Source organism: Parambassis ranga, chromosome 9 (assembly GCF_900634625.1).
Source record: "Parambassis ranga chromosome 9, fParRan2.1, whole genome shotgun sequence".
Classification (NCBI taxonomy): domain Eukaryota; kingdom Metazoa; phylum Chordata; class Actinopteri; family Ambassidae; genus Parambassis; species Parambassis ranga.
In genome coordinates, this window is record NC_041030.1 from 14,019,021 (window position 1) to 14,039,346 (window position 20,326).

Genomic DNA, 20,326 nt, shown 5'->3' on the forward strand with positions numbered 1-20,326 from the left:
AAGGATACTTGTTCAATGTATTTTGAGTAAGGTTTGGTTGTTACTACCTGCTGTAGATACATGCAGTTTAAGCCTCAGTGCGACCTGTCGCTTCAGTTTATTTTGAGTTCTTTGGTGGGTGGGGCTCTGACGTCAGCCAATCAGAATCGTTTCTGCACAGGAACTTCCTGCTCCGAACAGAAAGGGGCTGCGAGCAGTTTTTTGTCAGCTGGTGTCTGCGACTCGTCAACTATACTACACAAGAAAACAACAAGTTTACTTGAGCTCTTAATGGTCAGTAGTTATCGTCAATATGACTCAACCGAGGGTTCTGTCTCCACGGCAAGAGGTTTGCAAACTTTAATACTCGGACGGAACCGCGTTTGTCAGCCTCATGAAATAGAGTTTTATTGTCCTAGCTTGCTGGCTAACGTTAGCCATTTGTGTAGGGGGATATCGATATGGCTAATAAAGAGACGTCTTCACGGCAGAAATACCGTCGCTGCATAAAGCAGGAACACGATGACGACTCGGACGCGGAGGATACTCACCTGGAGCTGAAGAGGGCAGACGGGCTGGAGTCTCAGATCATCCACAGCGGACACTTTATGGTGTCCTCGCCCCACAGCGAGCACCCCCCAAAGAAAGGCTACGACTTCGACACTGTCAACAAACAGACCTGTCAGACGTATCATTTTGGGAAGGCGAGCATGTCTCACCTTTCCATAGACGCCTCACTAACCAAACTCTTTGAGTGCATGACTCTTGCGTATAGGTGAGTTATGACAAGTATTCACACAGGCGCATTCATTTTCACTTCATGTCAGCTCACGCTGCTCTGCTCTGCATAATGATCAGACAGGCGTGGGGCAGAGACACGCTGGGAAATTACAGTCACGAGTCTCATCTTCCTGCTTGAACACTTATGACTTGAGTTTAGTGCAGCAAAAGAAATATCCCCTCAAACTCATGTGTACATTCTCATGCATGACAGTACCAACACTGTTCTTAATTCTTAACAAGTATAAAGCTGTACGGAAATATGACTGATGAGTTTAAAAGAAGAAAAAAAAATAATTTGGGATCATTCTCAGAGGTGTTGAGGCAGGGCCAAAACAAACCAAACCAGGGAAGTTTCAGCACGCCTCACCAAAGTTGCCACAAGTTTTGATCATAAACAGGGGAAATGATTGAAAGTACACAGGGTTTGTATTTTCTGGCTACACATGACATGCATTTAGGATCCTAGTACAGAAATAAGCAATGACTCTGTTTATTGTCTGCAGTTATGTTGATGAAGATTCTCAGTCATCCAGGTCATCATACGTAGAGAAGATTGAAGCAAGGCGTCTGGACTTGTAGAGTTTTCTAGAAGACGTTTCGCTGCTCATCCAAGCAGCTTCATCAGTTCTAACTGTTTGGTGGGGAAACATGGTTTATATGTGGTTACAGACCTATGTGGGTGGGTCTGGGTAAAACTTAAAAAAACTTAAAAACAATAGCACTAAATGTTTCCATACTTACCTGTGATGTTCTGGCTGCCTGGGCCAGGTGTGTCTAACGACTGGCTAACGACTATGAAACTGCCAGAGGGGGACTGGTTGACAGCCCTTTGTTCTTGCTGTGAGTATGTGCAAACTTCCTGGGAATGGATGGAATCACTGCATTGTATGTGGTAGAAAGATGATGTCTGAGGCCACCACCTCTGTTAAGGGAAGGTTTTTCCAGCTTAACATAGATGGCTTCATTGACTCCTCTTTCATACCACCTTTCCTCCCTGTCTAAAATGTGAACATTGTTGTCCTCAAAGGAGTGTCCTTTGTCTTTGAGGTGGAGGTGAACAGCTGAGTCTTGTCCTGAGGAGGTGGCTCTCCTGTGCTGAGCCATTCTTCTGTGGAGTGGTTGTTTAGTTTCTCCAATGTACAGATCAGAGCATTCCTCACTGCACTGGACTGCATATATCACATTGCTGTGTTTCTCCCTGGGAGTCTTATCCTTCGGGTGAACCAGTCTCTGTCTCAGTGTTGTCATAGTTAGGTTTTTATGACAACACTGAGACAGACTAAGAACAAAGGGCTGTCAACCAGTCCCCCTCCGGCAGTTTCATAGTCGTTAGCCAGTCGTTAGACACACCTGGCCCAGTCAGCCAGAACATCACAGGTAAGTATGGAAACATTTAGTGCTATTGTTTTTAAGTTTTTTTAAGTTTTACCCAGACCCACCCACATAGGTCTGTAACCACATATAAACCATGTTTCCCCACCAAACAGTTAGAACTGATGAAGCTGCTTGGATGAGCAGCGAAACGTCTTCTAGAAAACTCTACAAGTCCAGACGCCTTGCTTCAATCTTCTCTACATATGTCTGCAGTTATGTTAATGTTAGTTATCACAAATTGATAAAGTTGCTGTAATGCAGAGATAATAAATCAAACTGCATATAAACAGCAAATCCTGAAAACAAACAAGTTTTATGTAATAAAATGACCCAAATGTCTCAGCTCATACTTAAATCCTTTGAATAATGTACTTCCTAATATGTATCAATGTAGAGATATTAAAACAAGATGAAGCGTGTGGTCTTTAAGGTGACATAGAGTCAATATAATAATTTAGATATAAACTAAAAGTTAGGTTTATATGCAATTTAAACTCATTTGTTAGCCCTGTCTCTCTGTTTACAGCTGTAGTGTTTGTAGCATAGCTGCCAGCTGCTCAGAGGATTCCCCCTGACTTTACCGATGGCGCTCAATTTCACTCAGTGGGACAAGTATTTATAGAGCAGTCACTGTTCTGTTGTTGTCATTCATCCTATGAGGAGAAGTGATGTGTGTTTTTATGTAGGGCACAGTTCAGTGGATCAGAAACGTTCTCCTTTTTAGCACCGTCTCTGGACTCGTCAATGCACTGATGCAGCTCCTCTATTAAACAGCACTTTCCACTCTGAAAGACTCAGCACTCTTGCAGGAAACAAACACTAAAAGGGTAACAGGAAAAAAGATTTAGCAGGAGGAGCAGACTGTAACAGGACAGAAACAAAAGGAAGTAGGAAACTAACCGATTCCCATCAAACTGTCCTGTCTTTGTCATTCTCTAAATATTCTAACCACATCAGAGCACACTGATGAGTTTCAACATTCCTTTGTGTTATATCAGCAGTACTGGTCACGTACTGTGTGTCCCTATTGTTTGCCTCCATGTCTCAGAGTTATAACTACTGTATAATCTGAGCCAATGTCCTTCCATTTGCCTTGCTTGTGTTATGTGTTGATGTGTTGGTAGAGGTCAAGGTCACCTGTACCTTCTTAATCATGTTCTGCATGCACCTGGATTTACCTACCTTGTGGTAGACATACAAAGGTCAAAGCGGGTAAAGTAGATAGAATGTTGTATCATTTTGCAGCCCGTACCCCACTTTTTGGGTCACTACATTTAGGCAAGTATGTTGTTGAGACAGTCACTCATCAGACATGTAACACCTGTCAGCACATGGTGTTCTCTTACACTTTTAATGTGTGATGGGTTCTTCCTCAGCACAGTCAGCAAACATGACTGTCAAATATTGTCTTAGATATTATTTTAACATATGAAATAACTATCATCTTTTTTTTTAAAAAGGTTTGAATTGTTTTGAATTTGCTTGTGCAAATTAAAGTGGTACATTTGTGACGGGTGGATGTCTCTTGATGGTGCTGGTGTGTGAGTGCAAGCAATCTGTGTGTATTTGGATTTTAGTCTATTGTTATCGTTGTCTGCATTGTATTGTTTTGTTATGTGTTTCATCAGACCTCCTTGAAAACTAGATACTATATCTGAAGGAGTTATACTACAATAAATTCATGTTTTGTCTTTTCAGTGGAAAGTTGGTGTCTCCCAAATGGAAGAACTTTAAAGGTCTAAAGCTCCTGTGGAGAGACAAGATACGCCTCAACAATGCTATATGGAGAGCCTGGTACATGCAGTGTAGGTCATGTTTTATTTGGTATCCATAGAGTTTATCACATGTTCAATCAAGCTAAACCCTGCATGAAGATATCAAGTGTGTTGTTATTTTATTCAGGCTGTCCTCTACTTTACCTCAACAGTACGTAGTAAATCTATAAACTATGACTTCCTTTCTGCTTATTAGGTGTGATGAATATTGGTTTGTTTACATACCCTGAGCAGTTTTGTGGCAGTGTCTATTAGGAACTCACTCTCATATCACAAAAATAAACTGGGTTAACTTCATGAGCTGTGAGCTAAGCAGTGTGCTGCCACCTAAAGCTGTTACTAATAATCAAAAGATGAAACTTCAGTCTGCTTACACACAAGCAGAGGAGCAGAAGTTACTGTAGTAATTGTGTATGTTCAACTGGGAGTGACCTTATTTGTTTCTCTGCACAGACGTGGAGAAACGGCAGAATCCTGTATGTCATTTTGTGACACCCCTGGATGGAAACATGGACCTCGATGTCCATCGACCTGCTGAGGTATAGATAGACAAGTGTGCTCGCTGTGAGCTGTGAAGACATACACATTCACTTTCTTATTGTTGACCATTCTATATCTCATGTGCTTACTTGTCAGTTAGTTGAATGTTTCCTTTTTGGACTTCCCTTCTTTGTACTGTGTTTCTCTTCGGTTGCTTTAGTTTCATTCACTTCTCCCTGTTAACTTGTGCAGGGCACTGCCTCAGAGGGAAAATACTGGAAAAGAAGAATTGAAATTGTCATAAGAGAATACCACAAGTGGAGAACATATTTTAAGAAAAGGGTACTGTATTGTTAAGTTTACTGTTTTTGAATACTTTTGAGGGGAATTCTGTTAACCTGTTTCTGATGTAATTTGATGTAATGTAGCATTCACTTACTGTTTTATAGCTACAGAAGCACAAGGATGATGACCTCTCCAGTTTACTCAAGGTATGCAAAACTGCATTGTGCTCATATTGAAGTGCATGAACACACAGATGCTGAGAGTAATTATACTAATTATTTTACTTTTTATATTGTGATAAGAGAGATTTGGTAGTTTGCACCGATTGGTACCAAAATAATAAATGAATGGGTTTTAAAATAAAAACATCTTAACACACAAGCACTTAGCTCATGTTTATGCTACATTTTTCTTCCCCTTTTTACACTCAATGCCACACATGGCTTTACTCAGCTGAGCTAAACCTGCTCTTGCCATTGTTGTTATTGTACAGCATCTCCATTATCTGTGGCAGTTTCAGTACCAAAGAAAAAATAAGCAGACGTCACAACATAATGTTTTTAGAATTTTGGCATTGAATTGGTACCAAAGTATCACTTACCATAACTTTCCTAATACTAATTGAATTAACCCGTGCTAACTCAGTCACATTCACAGTTTCACATTTATATAAATACTGACACAAAAGATTCAGGCATTAAGAGGACGAGGAAGCTTTCACAATGCACATTTGTATTTATTAAGATTACTGAGATTCATACTAACTGCAGTAAATGAAAAATCAATTAAATCAAATCAATATTTGATGTGAGCACCCTTTCTTCTAAAACTGCACTAGTTCCCAAGGGGCATCTGTGCATATTGTCTTTAAGGCGCTTGGGTGGGAGAACTTAGATGATATCTGCACACGACGTATTTCAGCCCACTCCTGTTTGGCTGTACACCACACTGCATGCTTGTGTGTCACTAACTGGCTCGGTGGTTGCATTTTGAACACTCAAAGGGGCCGGAGGAGCAGTTATCGCTGTTTGGGGAAGTCTCTCCAGACATGCTCCGTGTCTCCCTTTATCAGGATGAAGAAGCTGCTGCACGCCGTGTGCCTCGTAAGAGTTATGAAACACCTGCCCCCATGGAAATGGACCCCCTCTTTGATATGGATGTTCTGATGTCTGAGTTTTCAGACACGTTATTCTCTACGTTGGCCTCACATCAGCCCATATGGCCCAACCCAAGAGAGATTGGTGAGAACATAATGACACTTCACAACAAACCTTCCAAGATCTGAGGCATCTGAATGTGATGTGCTCAACCATATGTATCTGTGAAAACAATGGCATGTTGTCCTCTCTACATTTTACTTTCCACAGCTCACGCAGGAAACGCAGACATGATCCAACCAGGACTCATCCCTTTACAACCTAACCTAGACTTCATGGACTCCTTTGATCCATTGCAAGGTAGCAGTAAGACACCACCCACAGATGCAGAATCACGTCCCCCAAACTAATACTGCACACTGTAGAGGAATCAAGCACACATGTTCTTGTAACTCTGCTACAGCAGTTGGCTTAGCCTAACACAAAAAGTAGAGTGGTTGTACTAACCTCTAGCTAACATAGAGACTCTTGTTCCAGACTTATTTCACAGCCTCCGTCAGCCAGTCTTCCCCTCTGTTTCCCTCACTGCATCATCTGTCACCCCTCTACCCAGCAGCAGCTCTCAGGCACAGGTAAACACTCGCTCAAGGTTCGCTCCCTTGATGATGTTGGGTTTTTTTTCAATTGTTTGCAGATTTTCTGCCACATCTTCTACCATGTTTCTGTCTTAATTTAGCAGCACAGAAAATCTATATAACATCATAATATTACTAAACTTGATTTACATAACACTTCATACATGACTTGCTCAGATTAACATTAAATGTATCGTCAAAAATCTGCCTCAGAATGTAGTTAGATCTTCTCAGAAGTAATTTACTCAGCCATACTTTCGTGAAAGTATGTGAAGTGTTGGATCCACAAATGCTTGACCTTCTCTGACTTTAACTGTAGCAGGTTTTTGATCACACTAGAAATCTTTTTCTTATATGCAGGGAAAGCAGAGAAAAAGGAGTGATGTGGCCTTTGCTTAGCTAAAACTACAGCACCTTTCAGACCCAGGATATATAACATGACTGGTTTCATATTGTTAAAGTGGTTAAATTATATTTATTATTATATACATTTTTGTATATTGTGCAAATCAGCCCAATGAGTTAAGATGCCACCAAATGAATGGAAATGAGTCGGTGCTCTCCTATAGACCTGTGTTTTAAATATATCAATGTCTGTTTCTCCAAACATCATATTAGGGATCCTGATGTGGTAGTGTCAATATTAAGCAGCCAGATGAGGAGTAACCTTGTGAAATATTGTCAAGAATGTGTAGTGTGATTGCTCAAATTTCATAGAGCTGATCCTGCTTTATTGCACTACAATAACAGTGTGTTTATGTTCCTTTGTTATTGTTTGCCAGGGCCAACTAATATCCTCCATGCAGCTCTCGAACAATCACATCACCCCTGCTGGCCCCCTGCCCATCTCCTCTCTCATGGCCAGTCAAACCAGTCGAGCAGGCAGCGGGGGTGATGCAGGTTTTGTACAAAACTACATGCCCCTGTTTCCTGGGCAAGTGGCCCCCAGTGATCAAGCAAGCGTTTCCTCCGTCCCTCGGTCATTATCCCATGATCCCCTGGTACAGTGCCTTCCGGGTCAGGACATGGCGTCAGCAGCAGCCATGAGTCCCCCAACCATGGACAGTAGGTCAGCATTGGATGAGACTGTAGCCTCCTCTGTGATCACGCACACAACCTCCTCTACCATCACGCCCAATGACTCAACCACAAGCTTTACCCACACCTCGAAGTATAGCTCCATCCCCCAGCCGCCTCCTCCTCAATCCCAACTCCAACCCTTGGCTCAATTACCCGCTGCTTCTGTTCAGCAGCCTCAGACTTTTGCTCTGCCTCGCCCTTTGCAGTCATCCACTGGCAACAAAACCCGGCCCATGCAAAGGATTGCTCCTGCAAACACCCTCCCCCCTTCCCACCTCATCCTCACAGGTCTGTGCTTTCTGATCTCAAGATCAACACTTTGAAATGTAACATTATTGAGCTGTGGCACTTCAAATTATTTACCACAGACAGCGCTGAAGCTTTACTAATTCAGTCATATTGATTTAACATGATAATGACATACATGCTTTCAGCCCCTTTCGCAGGTCATGCCAATGCTGTGATTGTTACACCGACACCGCTGAAAGCAGATGTGGTTATCACTCCTCCTCTCGGAGCGGTATGTGCTCAGCTGATTTCCTGTTTTTATTTGTGTAAAGCGTCATCAGTTAAAAAGTAAATGAGCTAATTCTACAATAATGTCTCAGGCTCCAGGATTTCACGTCGTATCACACACACAGAAGTCTCCCCAGCCAATCATCCCCAAAGAAAAGTCTTATGCTTCCAGTCGCAAAAATCAGAAAGCTTCCGCCAGTATTGGTAAGAGCTCCACAAACCTAAAAACAAGTGAATACACCAAGCCCACAAACAATGAATCACATCTGATTTTCCTCTCAGTCCAAAGTCAGCCAGGATCCAGTCATGCATCAACGTGTGGCTTAGATCAAGTTTCTAGTGCCCAGTCAATAATCAGCACATCTTTAGTGAAGAATGAGCAAAATCAGGTTTGTGTATGTGTTAATGACTGTTTACGTAAAATCGTCTCTTTCTTTGTCTCTCAGTAATACTTATGTGTAATGTTTCTGTTGTGTGACAGAGCCGGAGGACAACACACATATCCGCTGAGCAAAAGAGACGCTCCAACATAAACATGGGCTTTAAGACCCTCTGCAACCTGGTGCCCACTCTGAAATCACAATCCAATGTGAGTGTCTGTATCACAGCAGGTGCACAGCTTTCAGTAAGTGATATTTAATTCGATATTTAAACATGTGGTTTATTGTGCGTTCAGATCAGCAATGCAGTCACGTTGCAGAAGACAGTGGAGTACATAGGGAAACTGCAGCAAGAGAGGCAGCAGTTGCAAGAGGAGGTGAAGAGACTGCGAGAGGAGATAGAGGAGCTCAACACCTCCATTAAGTATGTGGAAACATCACATCTGTATCTCACACCTCTGAAGTGGCACACACATTCAGTAGATGACTTTTTATTTGTCTCCTCTCACTGCATTAAAAAACAGCTTGTGTCAGGAACAGCTGCCAGCGACAGGAGTGCCTGTGAGGCGACACCGCTTAGACCACATGCAGGAGCGGTTCAATGAGTACGTGAAGACCCGTACTCTTCAGAACTGGAAGTTCTGGATTGTATCCTTCAGTGAATCAAGTCTCAAATTGTTACATCACAGTACTGATACGAGTGCTTTTATGTCTAAGAAGCACCTTGTGCTGATCTGATAAAGACAAAATGTCAAGCAGCAGCCTTGAGAAATCCAGCCAACAGAGAAGAGCACAAAACTGCAGTTTCTGAAGCAGCCACTTGATGCTGGCCCAGAAAGTGGGTCACTTTGCACAGTTAAAGTGTTACCACAGAAACTCAAAAGGTTGAAGTGAGGCAACAAAGAATTTGAGACTGCAGAGGAGCTGAGCTCATAGTCATTAGACAAAACTGAGCTTCAAAAAACAGTCAAGATCAAGAACACAGGTAAGGACAGGGACATTTATGAGCTTTAGTCACTTAATGGACTTCAAAGAGAGCCTCTCTGGTGTTTTCAGAAAGTGCAGAGTACTTCAGAAGAAGAGGTACTGGTAGTTACTACCTAACAGTCTGAGCTGCGTTTGTAAAGTACTGGATCCTTGACCATCATTCATCGTAGTTCAGCATCATTATCAAACCTCTTTTCGAGTCTTTCAATGAGATGGTGTCAACTGCAAGCAGAGCAGAGCTGTGTCAGACCACGCAGCAGTGGCTCGAAAGTCATTGTTCCCTCCGAACACTCAGACCCAGTAAGTAGCACACACACAGACATGAAACGATGCTGTACGATGTGTAGGACCTTGCAGCTGCAGGGCATTCGTTCCCCACTATCTGTTATTAATGCACTTGACACTTCTCTCTCTATTTTCTCTTATCTGTCACCATCTCTGTGTTTTCCTGCCTTTTTCTTTTTATTCAGCTAATCATGACATGACTGGAAGTTTAACAATGCATCTAATGTTTTAATAATGCAAAAAAAATCCAGCAGTTATGATCATATTTTCCAACAGTGTTCTGTAACCTCCTGCTGAGTCAAAGCATTACACTTTAGTAATACACAGTGGATCTGATAATACAATGTGACGTCAAGAGATTTCTATCTTTCCGTCAGCCTAGCAGTTTGCTAGAAGGATGGGCCTGTGTCACTGCAGAAAAGAATTATCACTCCAATGTTTTCTTCCATGTCAGAGTGGGGCTCTCCCCTTTTCAAATGTAATGGTTCAAACCTGATGCATTCTTGCCTACAGGAAATACAATGTTTGGGTAAGGAAAGCATGAGGAAACAGATTTGTGGGTTATCATGCTCCACTGGTGGTCAAAAGGGGATGTTTTTCCTCCGTCATGTTAAATTGTGAATCTATTTGGCCTTAAAGTGTGTCCCACGGATTATTAATCTGTTAAATTATCATTATGGTGTACCGTGATAAAAATATGCTGTTCACTGTTTTTCAGTGGTGCTGAGTACTCTTCGCCAACTTAGCACAAGAACGTCCATCCTTAGCGATCCGTCCCAGCTTCCTGAAGAAGCCATCCAGGCCGTCACACACACAGATGTGTAGCCTCGGTCTCACAAGAACTCAAGGCGACCCTGAAGCCACCTGAACTTTTTTAGCAGACCTCAGCAAAATGACGTCATGTCACGTAGGTTGTTCTCGAGCCTTCTAGCGGTGTCACCATGTCTTCCAAAAAAAAAAAAAAAACAATTACAAACGACTTACACACTCATATATTTGAACAACAGTAATCACTACTGCATTCTCCAAATATGTAATTAGAAGCTGGTACTTGTTTATTTCCTGAAGAACAGCAATATATATATTTAAATCTACATTTATTATGTACATTCTGTTCAAAAAAGGGAAATGCTGAGTGAATGTTGATTTTTGTATGCTCGGTCTTTACACTTCTTTTTCACCAGGAGATAAATTAAGAGATTGTGTATATATTTTGTTTTTTTTTTTTTTTTTTTTTTTAAAGGTGAGCTTCACAGTCTGGGTGAGAGGATGAGAGCTTTGTAGTGCTTTCCATCCCTCATTTACTCAGGTGAATGTTTTGTGTTGTTTGTGTGTTTCCTGGTTGTTTTTCCGTCCATGCCTGAAAACTTTTCACTCTTACTGATGCTACACTCACAGGTTTCTACTGGGAAAGGCCAAACGCATGAAGGAGCAATATAACTTACAGCCCTCATAGGGAGCATGGCAGTACAGATATTATATATTCTATATATTTTCTATATTCACACGCACAGTGTTACAAGATCTCAGCTGCATTCATGGGTCTTTCCTGTTCTTTTTCGGTCACTCAGGGCTGCGCTGCTGTGCGTAATCATGTTCCATTCATCTATGAACAAATCTCTGTGCGGGTACACCACATGTTAACGCTGTTGAACAATGAGTGTTAATGACAGATACAGACACCAATAACTACGCTGCACGCCATACCATAAGATGAGATAAGATAAGACTTCATTGATCCACAGAGGGAAATCGTTACAGCAGCAGAACAAATAAGACAAGAGTGTGCTACTAGAGTTGCATAAAACTAGATACATGGAGCATGAGAATCCGGACTCCTTGCAGATGTAGTTAGCGTATCTGCCATACATCCTCCTTAAGGTCAAAGTGTCCTTACCTGTGATGTCTTCGGGCAGGTTTGTTTGTCCTAGCACTCCTCAGGCAAACCTGGATTACATTGTGACTTGTATTTGTGCTTTCTTTTTGTGCAGAACAACTTAAGTTTACAGAAGCTAAAGGCAATGCTTTTTATTTGATAATTTTGCTGCAGTCTTTTTATTGTTTTTTTTTTAATTGTGGAATTTAAGTGACTTCCAGCAGCAGACTTGGTTTTCCCACATAGTAATTTACCATAAGATGGAGAAAGTAGCAATCAAAGTTACACAGAATACCCTTAAGCTTAGTGTGGCGAATCCAAATTTTAGAGCACCTTTGTCCTCTAAAATAATTTATTAGTATGTTTTTTTTTTTAAAAAAGAAAAGAAAAAACAGTGATGCACCTGTTAATGCAGCTTTTTGGCATTCTTTGATTGTTTCTTCCCATTTAAGGGACCGTCCAGCTGCTTCAAAGAATGACAGCATGAATAAGCAACATTTGTGTGACAATTTAGTTTTTTTCTCTTCTTCTCCAGTGATGTCAAGTGTCAAGTTGGATTTCCAGCTTTTGTTTGCTGTCTCTTTGAAGTGGGTTTGTACCTGATGATGTATAGTGTATCGCTGCAGATTGGGCCTGCGCTCTGCAGTTCTCCCCGTTCGTTTTAAAAAGAAGAAATATTTTCTAATGCTGCATATTGAGTGTTGACTCTCTTTGTGTGTGTGTTCTCTTCTAGAGTTCCGACATGTCTAAATGCAACATGTATGATGTAAAATGCCTTAAACCATTGTGAATGAAAATAAACACAAAAATGCCTTGACCTCATATCACTTTGTTTTTCAATAATTTAATTCCATACTTCCTCAGCCATTATACAGAAACTACAAATACATTAAGGCTGTTTATAATAAATAAAACATTCATTTCAGTGAAGTCTGTGCTTTGTTGTTCCTTGTTTGTAGAAGCTGCAGAAGGCACTTGGCAAACACATGAACGTCCAAGTCGTTCTCAAAGGAGGGGAGGCTGCAGTTCTCGGCCTTTGGCGTGTTGTGCATTACCTCCAAGTGATAAGTGTACTCGCAGATTGTCTGAAGATGGTTTGACAGCTTAGGGATTTGCTTGGAGAGCTCTATCAGGAAGCAGCGGAACTGATACGTGGAGGGCTGCTGCTGCTCCTCCTTGATCAGCTCTGTGAGGTTTAAAGACACACAGGAAGTGTTGGGGAGCAGTGCTTGTTCATTCTGCAGGAGACAGACAGACAAACAGAAACAAAGTGTTATTACAGCCTTATGATGTTCTATCACAACAAAACAGAGCCCACAACCATGATTAGTTTCAGTCAATATTAACAGAAACACACACGAATCACAGCCCAAAACATTAAAGTTGACAGTTTACTATTGAAAAGAGAGAAGTGAAACACTGAATAAATCAAATGGCTGCACTGACTCTCCCTGCCTATCTCTTATGAATTTGTCTGTGAACACTTTCAGTGTCTCAGACTTATATAATTTCTGTGTAATGTACCTTAACAAAAGCAACATTCGATGCACAGTTACAATGAATATGGAAGGCTTACTAGATGGTCCAGCGTGCCTTGTATCTCCATCTGTATCAGCTGGATGGTCTCCATCACTGCCTCCTCTTGTTCTTTGTCTCCTGTTGGCCGATAGAATGCTTGTGCAGCGAGCAGACACAGGAAGCTGATGACTACAGAAAAAAACACACACAGGAGATGAATTAGATTTGTATGCACTCACACACATGAGAGATAAAGTGTCAGTGTTGTGCAACTTTGCTTGTCTAACACACACAGCTCAGGACAGTGAAGCACACTTTAAAGACACTTACCAACACGGAGCTCCATGACAGCTGCAGATGTGAGGCTTTAGTCAACAGTAGGCTCTGATGTAGCACCTTTTCTGATGCATCTTTCAGGGATCCCTTTTATTAGGACTCGTTAGATAAAGATCGATGGGCGATCTTAATATTTTCCTCTACGTTCATGGTTGTGGGGCTTCCCACATAAGAATCTCTGCCTTTGAAGAACCCACACATCCCATCCAATGCAAGCCCCAAAGTCAGATTTACTCAATATGGACTCATTTAGTTAAAGATAACAGTGTGGTTTTATCTTATGTTTACTCATGTGGATTACTAATGTGTGTATTTTTCCCAAAATTAGTACGAGGGACATAGGGTTAGTCAGACATTTATTCTGTTGAGTTCTCAGATTTGGTGTGAAATTGTTGTTGTGAGAAAAGCTTACATAGCTGTGAAGTCAAAGATGAATTTAAAGGAAACATTTTATTATTTAAAAATCACACTGAAAGGTACTTGTGTGAGTGTTAGTCTGAGTGGAGACATACATCAGAACATATCACAACATAACACAAATAAATAATAAAAAAAATAACCTGCATAACAGACCGATAAATAAATAAATAATAGCAAAATGAATAAATAAACCAATAGATAAATAATGGAATAAATAGATCAATACAATGTTATTTGAAATGTCATCATGAGCAGTCTGAGTTTGAGATTTTCTCCACCCATAACCTGGTGAAGTAAATGATCCGAAGGCCTATTAGTTTCAGTTCATATGTATCTGTAGTGTTTAGGTGTTTGTGGCACCGCCTGGTGACTGCAGCTTCTGTCATGTTAACAGCTCCTTTGAACTGGTAAAGAAATGCCGCAGTGTTGCTGATCAGAGTTTTCTTCTTGGGGTCTTGCTCCACAGTGAGATTACCGACAATCGCCGGCAGGTGGTTTTCCAAGTAGTCGATAACGGTGCAGGTGGAGTCTCGGAGCTCTGTTGTGGTGTTTGTCACTGGCAGAGTTATTCCTTTGAGGGGTTCTAAATGGTTTTTGGCTGGTGGGTTTCCATAGAAAAAGTGCTCGACCTAAAAAGGAACCAAAAACATCAATACAGAGAGAAAAGTTCCTCAACATGCAGTCAGGAGGTTACAGGACCTTTGCTGTGATATGTCAAAGAACTCAAAGAGTGGAGAGAGTAGAGAGGAGTCTGCAGACAGAAGACGTTTGAAGCAGTAGTGAAGAGGAGGACACTGAACAAACTGTTATCTGTTATCTATCATGCATGACCCCGAACACCCTCTCCTCCCTATACTGGTCAGACAACGACCAGCGCCTCCTCCAAACAGCTCCTCCTCAGACAGCTTCATTCTTCAGTCTTCAGGACCGTCACAGGAAATCTTTCCTGCCTCATTCCATAAGACTGTATATCTCTGTGTCATAGATAACACTCTGACTGTTGAAACTGACAAATGATGCACATGGTTTTAACTTTTACCTTTAGAGGTATATGTTTAGTATGCTGAGTGCCTGTATATTGCTGCTGTAACAGTGCAATTTTCCAGCTTGGGATGAATAAAGTACTTCTATTATATTCTGTTCTATTCTAACATGCAACAAGGCCCATATTTACATAGATGTTGAACAAAGATCAGAACCACAGGGTCATTGCACTGTACATTTTCTACACTTAGGGCAGGATACTAAAGGTTACTCACATAATCATCTTCTGCTGCCTTTAGGTGACACAAAGGTAATTCAAAGTCCTTCAGGTTTTCCTGAAGCTTCTCAAGTTGAACTGGTCTGGAGACCATAAAGGAAACGTGCATCATTGGGACAAAGAAAAACAGCAGCTCTGCAAAGGAATTCACCAAATAAAAGATGCTGTCATCTGCATAATCAACAAGACGTATTATGAAGGTAAACAAACATTGTTAGCAGTGAGACTGTTCAGACCTCAGTGATACAAATTGTTGGAAAAGTATAACCTTAATGATTAAACCATTCCTTAAACCTCTCTTCATACTCCTCAGGTCAATGTTCATGGCTCTACAGACCCAGTTTTGACAAGTTTCTCAGTCCTGAATGGTGTTAAAAACCTACCTTTACCTAGATGCATGGTGTTGTCTGTCGTTTGCTGTTGGGTTAATGCTCGTAACTGGCAGCGGCTGTACTTATATATGAAATTGTGGGAGTTTTTTTTGCATGCCAGTCAGCAGATGACGCCTTTGTGGCATAATCGTCTGCATTATCTCATTGTAAATGTTTCTATTTTGCAATTGTAGGGCACCGTTTACCACAGAGATTTAATGTGGGCAAGCATTGCAGCTGCCAAAGACTTATCACAGACTTGAGATGCCTATTGGTTGAAAAAAAGGAAGAAGGTTTTACTGCTGTTCACCACAGAGGTGTAAACTCTGGTGACCTGATGTACTGGGATTCTAGAAAGGGTTGCTGTGATGGCATTTTGTGGACATGTGAAGCTTACTTTCTTTCTGCCTGAACAGCATTATTTCTTGTTTCCATGTTCAAATATTTCTAAACTTGAACATGCTGCTGAGTCATTCTGAGAGGAAAACTAAGTGGCTGTCGGTTGTATGGATCCAACCAATCAACATATGTTTTTAGATTAAAACACTAACAGGTAAGAGAGGGCTTCTGACCCTCCTCATGTTGTGCCTGCTTCACAGACAGTCCTGACTTGCTGCAGTCAGACTTGCTGAGTCCCACTTGTTGCCAGGCAACCAACAAACAAGCGCCTGAAAGACAGAAGAAATACAAACTGGCTAAGCAAAGCTAGTGTGTTCATACCACACAGACAGTCATGGCCTCAGACACACTTTCTGCAGTGTTAGAGAAGAAGATCCGCCACCTGTGTCTAAATGACTTTCCCTGTGGAAATGGCAGATGGGTGAGTTATACTTCCTAAGTTCTCTTTATCTTGACACCACTCACATCACTGCACACAATAGCTTAAATGTTGCTGTTTTTTTATATATATAGAGAAAAACCAAAGACGGAGCAGAGACAGCGAAGGCACAGATGTCCACAGATGAGCTCCTGGACCTGCTGAGTTGTCCATATTCTCCGTGGTGGAACAATGAATCATGGAGCCCTCAAGCTTCGGCTCTGAGAGAGCTGGCTGTGCTCACTCCTGAACGTCTGCACACAGACTTCATCTACAATTACTTTACTTCACTCCGAATCATGGACAATGGTGTAAGTACCACATGCAGGCCACTACCACTTCAACTGTAATAGCTTTAAAAGAAAACCTTTGCTTTATTCTTCATTGAACACTGTGAGCAGGTCTCCATCATCGACAGAGGCTTGTTAAGGTTCTCTAAGCTGGAGGAGCTGGTGCTGAGTGTCAACAAAATATCTGAAATCCCTGGAAAGAACCTTCCTCGTGCTTTGAAGGTGAGTCTCAGTACACATCAGTAAACAAAGGAGGAGGAACACTTCATCATAAGTGGAAAACTGTCCCCTCCTGCTTTTTTGTGATCAAAGGTGAACTATGTGCTGGTTGACGTATGTATCTGAAAGCTTCAAATCATAGATCAAAGTGTAATAGGTGGCATGATGATTATAAATGTGTTTTTTTTTCAAAGATTCTGGAGCTACGTGCCAACCAGCTGTCTTCTTTAAACAGTCTCACCAGGCCTCCGCCTCCTCAGCTTCAGTACCTTAGCCTCGGTTCAAACAACCTGGGTTCCTCTGAAGACGTCTCTCATCTTACAGGAAAATACTGGTTAGTTCACACACATACGCAGATGCAGGAAGTTGTCTGTGTGTTTTAAAGAGGTCAATTGAAACCAGGTCAAATCAAAACTTCAAACAACAATTTCACTGTTTTAAAATCAGTTGTACGGTGGTGATCATGGCATCGTGTTATGCCAGGGTGGATCACTGAAGTGACTATTTGATAGGAGTTTGTGTGGATTTTAGAGGTCACATCTACTGATGTGACACTGACTGACGCGTTCAGAATACAAAATATAGTAAACATCAATCTTGCTGCCTGGTTTCCATTGTAACTTTACTTTTTCCATTGTATCTTTTAACGTTCTGCATCATTCCCTGTAAAACCTGTATGACCTCAGGCCCCAGCTGGTGTGTCTGGACCTCAGTGACTGTGAGTTTCAGGACCAGCAGGCCCTGCTGGATGCCCTGAGCACCCTCCCTCTTCTCAAAACATTGGTTCTGGAGGGTAACCCTTTCACCCTTGCACCTTCTTATCCGGGCTTCGCTGTGGACAGTCTGCCACGGCTGTTCTGTCTGGATGCCTCATGGATTTCCCCTGAGGAAAGATGTAACTTTAGGGGCTTGGCCAAGATGAGAGGTGAGCCAGTGGGCTGTGTGGTCCTTTTATGGACACTGATGGACTGAGCAGACCTTTCCGTCTTGAGCGTTCTTGATATATTTCTTTTGTACAGATCTGATAGTAGACATGACATCTGCCACAGTGAGCGTGGGCAGGATCAGGGGAATCCCAGACCCTTCGATGAGTGTGGACGAAAAGTGTCTTGACTTCCCTGTTGTCACCCTCACCTATTTCATCACATATGAGTTCCTTTCTCATCAAACACCTGTTAACTCGGTGACGTATATACTTTCTACACAGTTGCTCTTTATGTGTATAAATTGAACACAGAAAGCAAAATCTGATGCAATCTCAGAGAGCAAACGGAGGAAGTATGTACAAGATGAGGCCAGACTCTGACTATGAATTTGATAAAAAAATTTTCCCTCTTTGACTCCACATCCTTCTGTGTTGTTGTTCACAGGCACTGAACAACGAGACTAGAGCTGACACAGCATCCACATCACATGTCACAGACGACAGCCTGAGTGATACCGACCTACATTCAATCAAGATCTGTGAAAGACAGACAGCCAAACCACACACAGAAGAAACACCCCATCATGCTGCACATGGAAAAAAGACACGTCTGTGAAGACTCTCATTCATCCAAATCATGATATAAAGCTTAAATATATATACAAATATATTTATATAAATATATATTTATGTATATATATATATATACATATACACATACATATATATATATATATACACACACACACGTTTAAATTGATTTTGGTTGATTGATGTATGTACCAATATATGTGTATATATGTTTATATATGTATATATATGTACATATATACGTAAATATATATGTATATCTATATATACGTATACATACAAGAGTTTAAATTGATTTTGGTTGATTGATTTTAGAGCTTAAAATTGATCTGATATTGATTGATATCTGACTTCCATGGCAAAAAAGTGTAAACACTGACAGAGCTGAAACTGTGGTTTACCAAATTTCTACACACTGCCACCACTTTCAGTCATTCAGTAATGCATCCTGTACAACAAACAAGAATTTCTCCTTATCACCTATTAGTTAGCATGGAATTTACACAGGTACCTTCAAAGAAATGTACAGTCAGAGCAGCCAGTGGAGGATTGATGGCACACACCCTGAAAGAGTGTGATCTGTTATCAGCAGCTTCATGTGTAACCTTTCCGCTCAGCAGAAGCCTACACAGTTATTTTACACATCCCTGCATGGCAGAAGTTCCACCTGTATATTTTACTGGTGTCCTTTCTTATAGTGTTGAGACACAGCACATCCAAACTGGCATGGTCAGAATGTATGGACTTCAGTGAAGCGCACACACACATTGTTGGTCCTCTGGGATGCTTAAAGAAGTTCTTCAACCAAGGACTTTGTGTTAGTCTAGAGGAGGAAAAGGTACAGGAGATCAAATCTGGTGGAGGAGGATGAATATGATTGGATGTAAAATATGATAATTTTCCATTTGATGATGCAGGTGCTGTCGTGGCCTGCAGCCTCTGAAGACACCTCAGCACAACACAGCAAAAGTGTTAAAGTGAACAAAGGCCAGAAGGAGAAAGAAGTGAGATCATTTCCACAGAATTGCCAACTCCAATCCAGTTTGCTCAGGGATGAGTGGACTGTTGCTATGGCAACTGACATTGCTTGGCTAATAGCTGAATATACAGATTGTATGTTGACCTCTGATTTCTGGGTGGTTTTTAAATCAGTTTTGTTATTACACACATCAAAGCATGTTATCATCTTAGAATCTGACTTTTAATTACTGACATTATCAGCTGATAGATGGCGAATCACTGTTTATTATATTCCTACACAGATATATTGCCTCCTGACTTTAAACAAATGTATGCTTTTGAGTAAATGGAAGGGAATTTTAAATACAAACCAAAAAGTCATTCTCATGTGTGAATACATGTGTATTAAGGTTTATATAACCAGCATCTTATTTAGGCTCCAGCGAAATCTGCATCCGCCAGGGACAAGGCTAAAGACAAGATAAGGAAATCTGCACCAGAGCTGGTCCAAGACCCCCCTATCAGGAGAGTTCTCGGCTCTGCACATGTCCCCTTGCATAGTCTGGTGAAAGGAGGTCTAAAGGTCGACGCCCTCTGTGACTTTGGTATCATGCAAACACGCGATGCGGTGGAGGCTGAGCAAACATTTCAAAAAGTAAGCCAGAAATTATGGACACCGTTTAGACAACTTCAGTGTTACTGATACTTAAATTGATTTTTCACATATCTGTAGGATTTGGGAAAGAAAACTAAAGACGACAAGAAGGAGGAGAAGAACAAGGAATCAAAACGAAGAGGAGGTAGCGGTACAGGACAGAAGAACAGAGCATCCTCCAAAGGTGAACTAAAGGATTTCAAACTGTACAACTGAGGTCTGAGGCAAACTAAAACATGGCTGCTTGATGCTGTAATCTGCAGGGAAACAAAAAGGAAGGAAGGAGCACGAGGTGGACGTCCACACTGACAACACATCCGTCCAACTGGAACCAGTGACTGTGGAGCTGAATGTTGAACTGGAGAAATGGCAGTCTGCATCTGAAGCTCACAAACTGCTGCTATAACACCGGACATCATGAAACAAACTCC

The 20,326-nt window shown here is 41.4% G+C and overlaps 2 protein-coding genes across 5 annotated transcripts; both read left to right on the top strand.

Moving 5' to 3' along the window:
* Nucleotides 1–176: 176 nt before the first annotated feature.
* mlxip (MLX interacting protein) lies at nt 177–12,354 on the top strand. 4 transcript variants are annotated; one of them, XR_003671265.1, is made up of 18 exons: nt 177–328; nt 429–754; nt 3,835–3,941; nt 4,365–4,450; nt 4,644–4,733; nt 4,841–4,882; nt 5,680–5,917; nt 6,044–6,136; nt 6,311–6,405; nt 7,191–7,776; nt 7,923–8,008; nt 8,097–8,208; nt 8,287–8,393; nt 8,486–8,593; nt 8,681–8,808; nt 8,909–9,032; nt 9,547–9,671; nt 10,375–12,354. XR_003671265.1 is itself a non-coding variant. In XM_028414286.1 (18 exons), the coding sequence occupies exons 1-18, from the start codon at nt 293–295 to the stop codon at nt 10,479–10,481; spliced, it is 2,601 nt and encodes an 866-aa protein (XP_028270087.1). In that variant the 5' UTR covers nt 177–292; the 3' UTR covers nt 10,482–12,354. The 4 variants fall into 4 exon arrangements, 3 of the variants coding, with proteins under 3 accessions (XP_028270087.1, XP_028270088.1, XP_028270089.1); XM_028414286.1 differs by having other exon boundaries at nt 9,542–9,671; XM_028414287.1 differs by having other exon boundaries at nt 6,044–6,133; nt 9,542–9,671.
* Nucleotides 12,355–16,152: 3,798 nt separating this feature from the next.
* Nucleotides 16,153–20,301, top strand: LOC114441852 (leucine-rich repeat-containing protein 43-like). Its single transcript, XM_028414965.1, has 12 exons — nt 16,153–16,258; nt 16,351–16,566; nt 16,657–16,767; nt 16,959–17,098; nt 17,451–17,689; nt 17,784–17,947; nt 18,135–18,301; nt 18,986–19,118; nt 19,198–19,284; nt 19,677–19,895; nt 19,974–20,079; nt 20,159–20,301. Exons 1-12 carry the CDS (start codon nt 16,172–16,174, stop codon nt 20,299–20,301), a joined length of 1,812 nt encoding a protein of 603 aa, XP_028270766.1. The 5' UTR covers nt 16,153–16,171.
* The last annotated feature ends 25 nt before the right edge of the window (nt 20,302–20,326 follow it).

What these genes read in the sequence shown, in the direction of transcription:
- LOC114441852 (XM_028414965.1), top strand. Translation starts at nt 16,172, where the DNA reads ATGGCCTCAGACACACTTTCTGCAGTGTTAGAGAAGAAGATCCGCCAC. An exon ending in GGGCTTGGCCAAGATGAGAG is followed by an intron (nt 17,690 to 17,783) that starts GTGAGCCAGTGG and finishes TCTTTTGTACAG; the next exon opens with ATCTGATAGTAGACATGACA. An exon ending in AAGGCCAGAAGGAGAAAGAA is followed by an intron (nt 19,285 to 19,676) that starts GTGAGATCATTT and finishes CATCTTATTTAG; the next exon opens with GCTCCAGCGAAATCTGCATC.
- mlxip (XM_028414286.1), top strand. Translation starts at nt 293, where the DNA reads ATGACTCAACCGAGGGTTCTGTCTCCACGGCAAGAG. An exon ending in GAACATATTTTAAGAAAAGG is followed by an intron (nt 4,734 to 4,840) that starts GTACTGTATTGT and finishes ACTGTTTTATAG; the next exon opens with CTACAGAAGCACAAGGATGA. An exon ending in GAAAGCTTCCGCCAGTATTG is followed by an intron (nt 8,209 to 8,286) that starts GTAAGAGCTCCA and finishes TTTTCCTCTCAG; the next exon opens with TCCAAAGTCAGCCAGGATCC.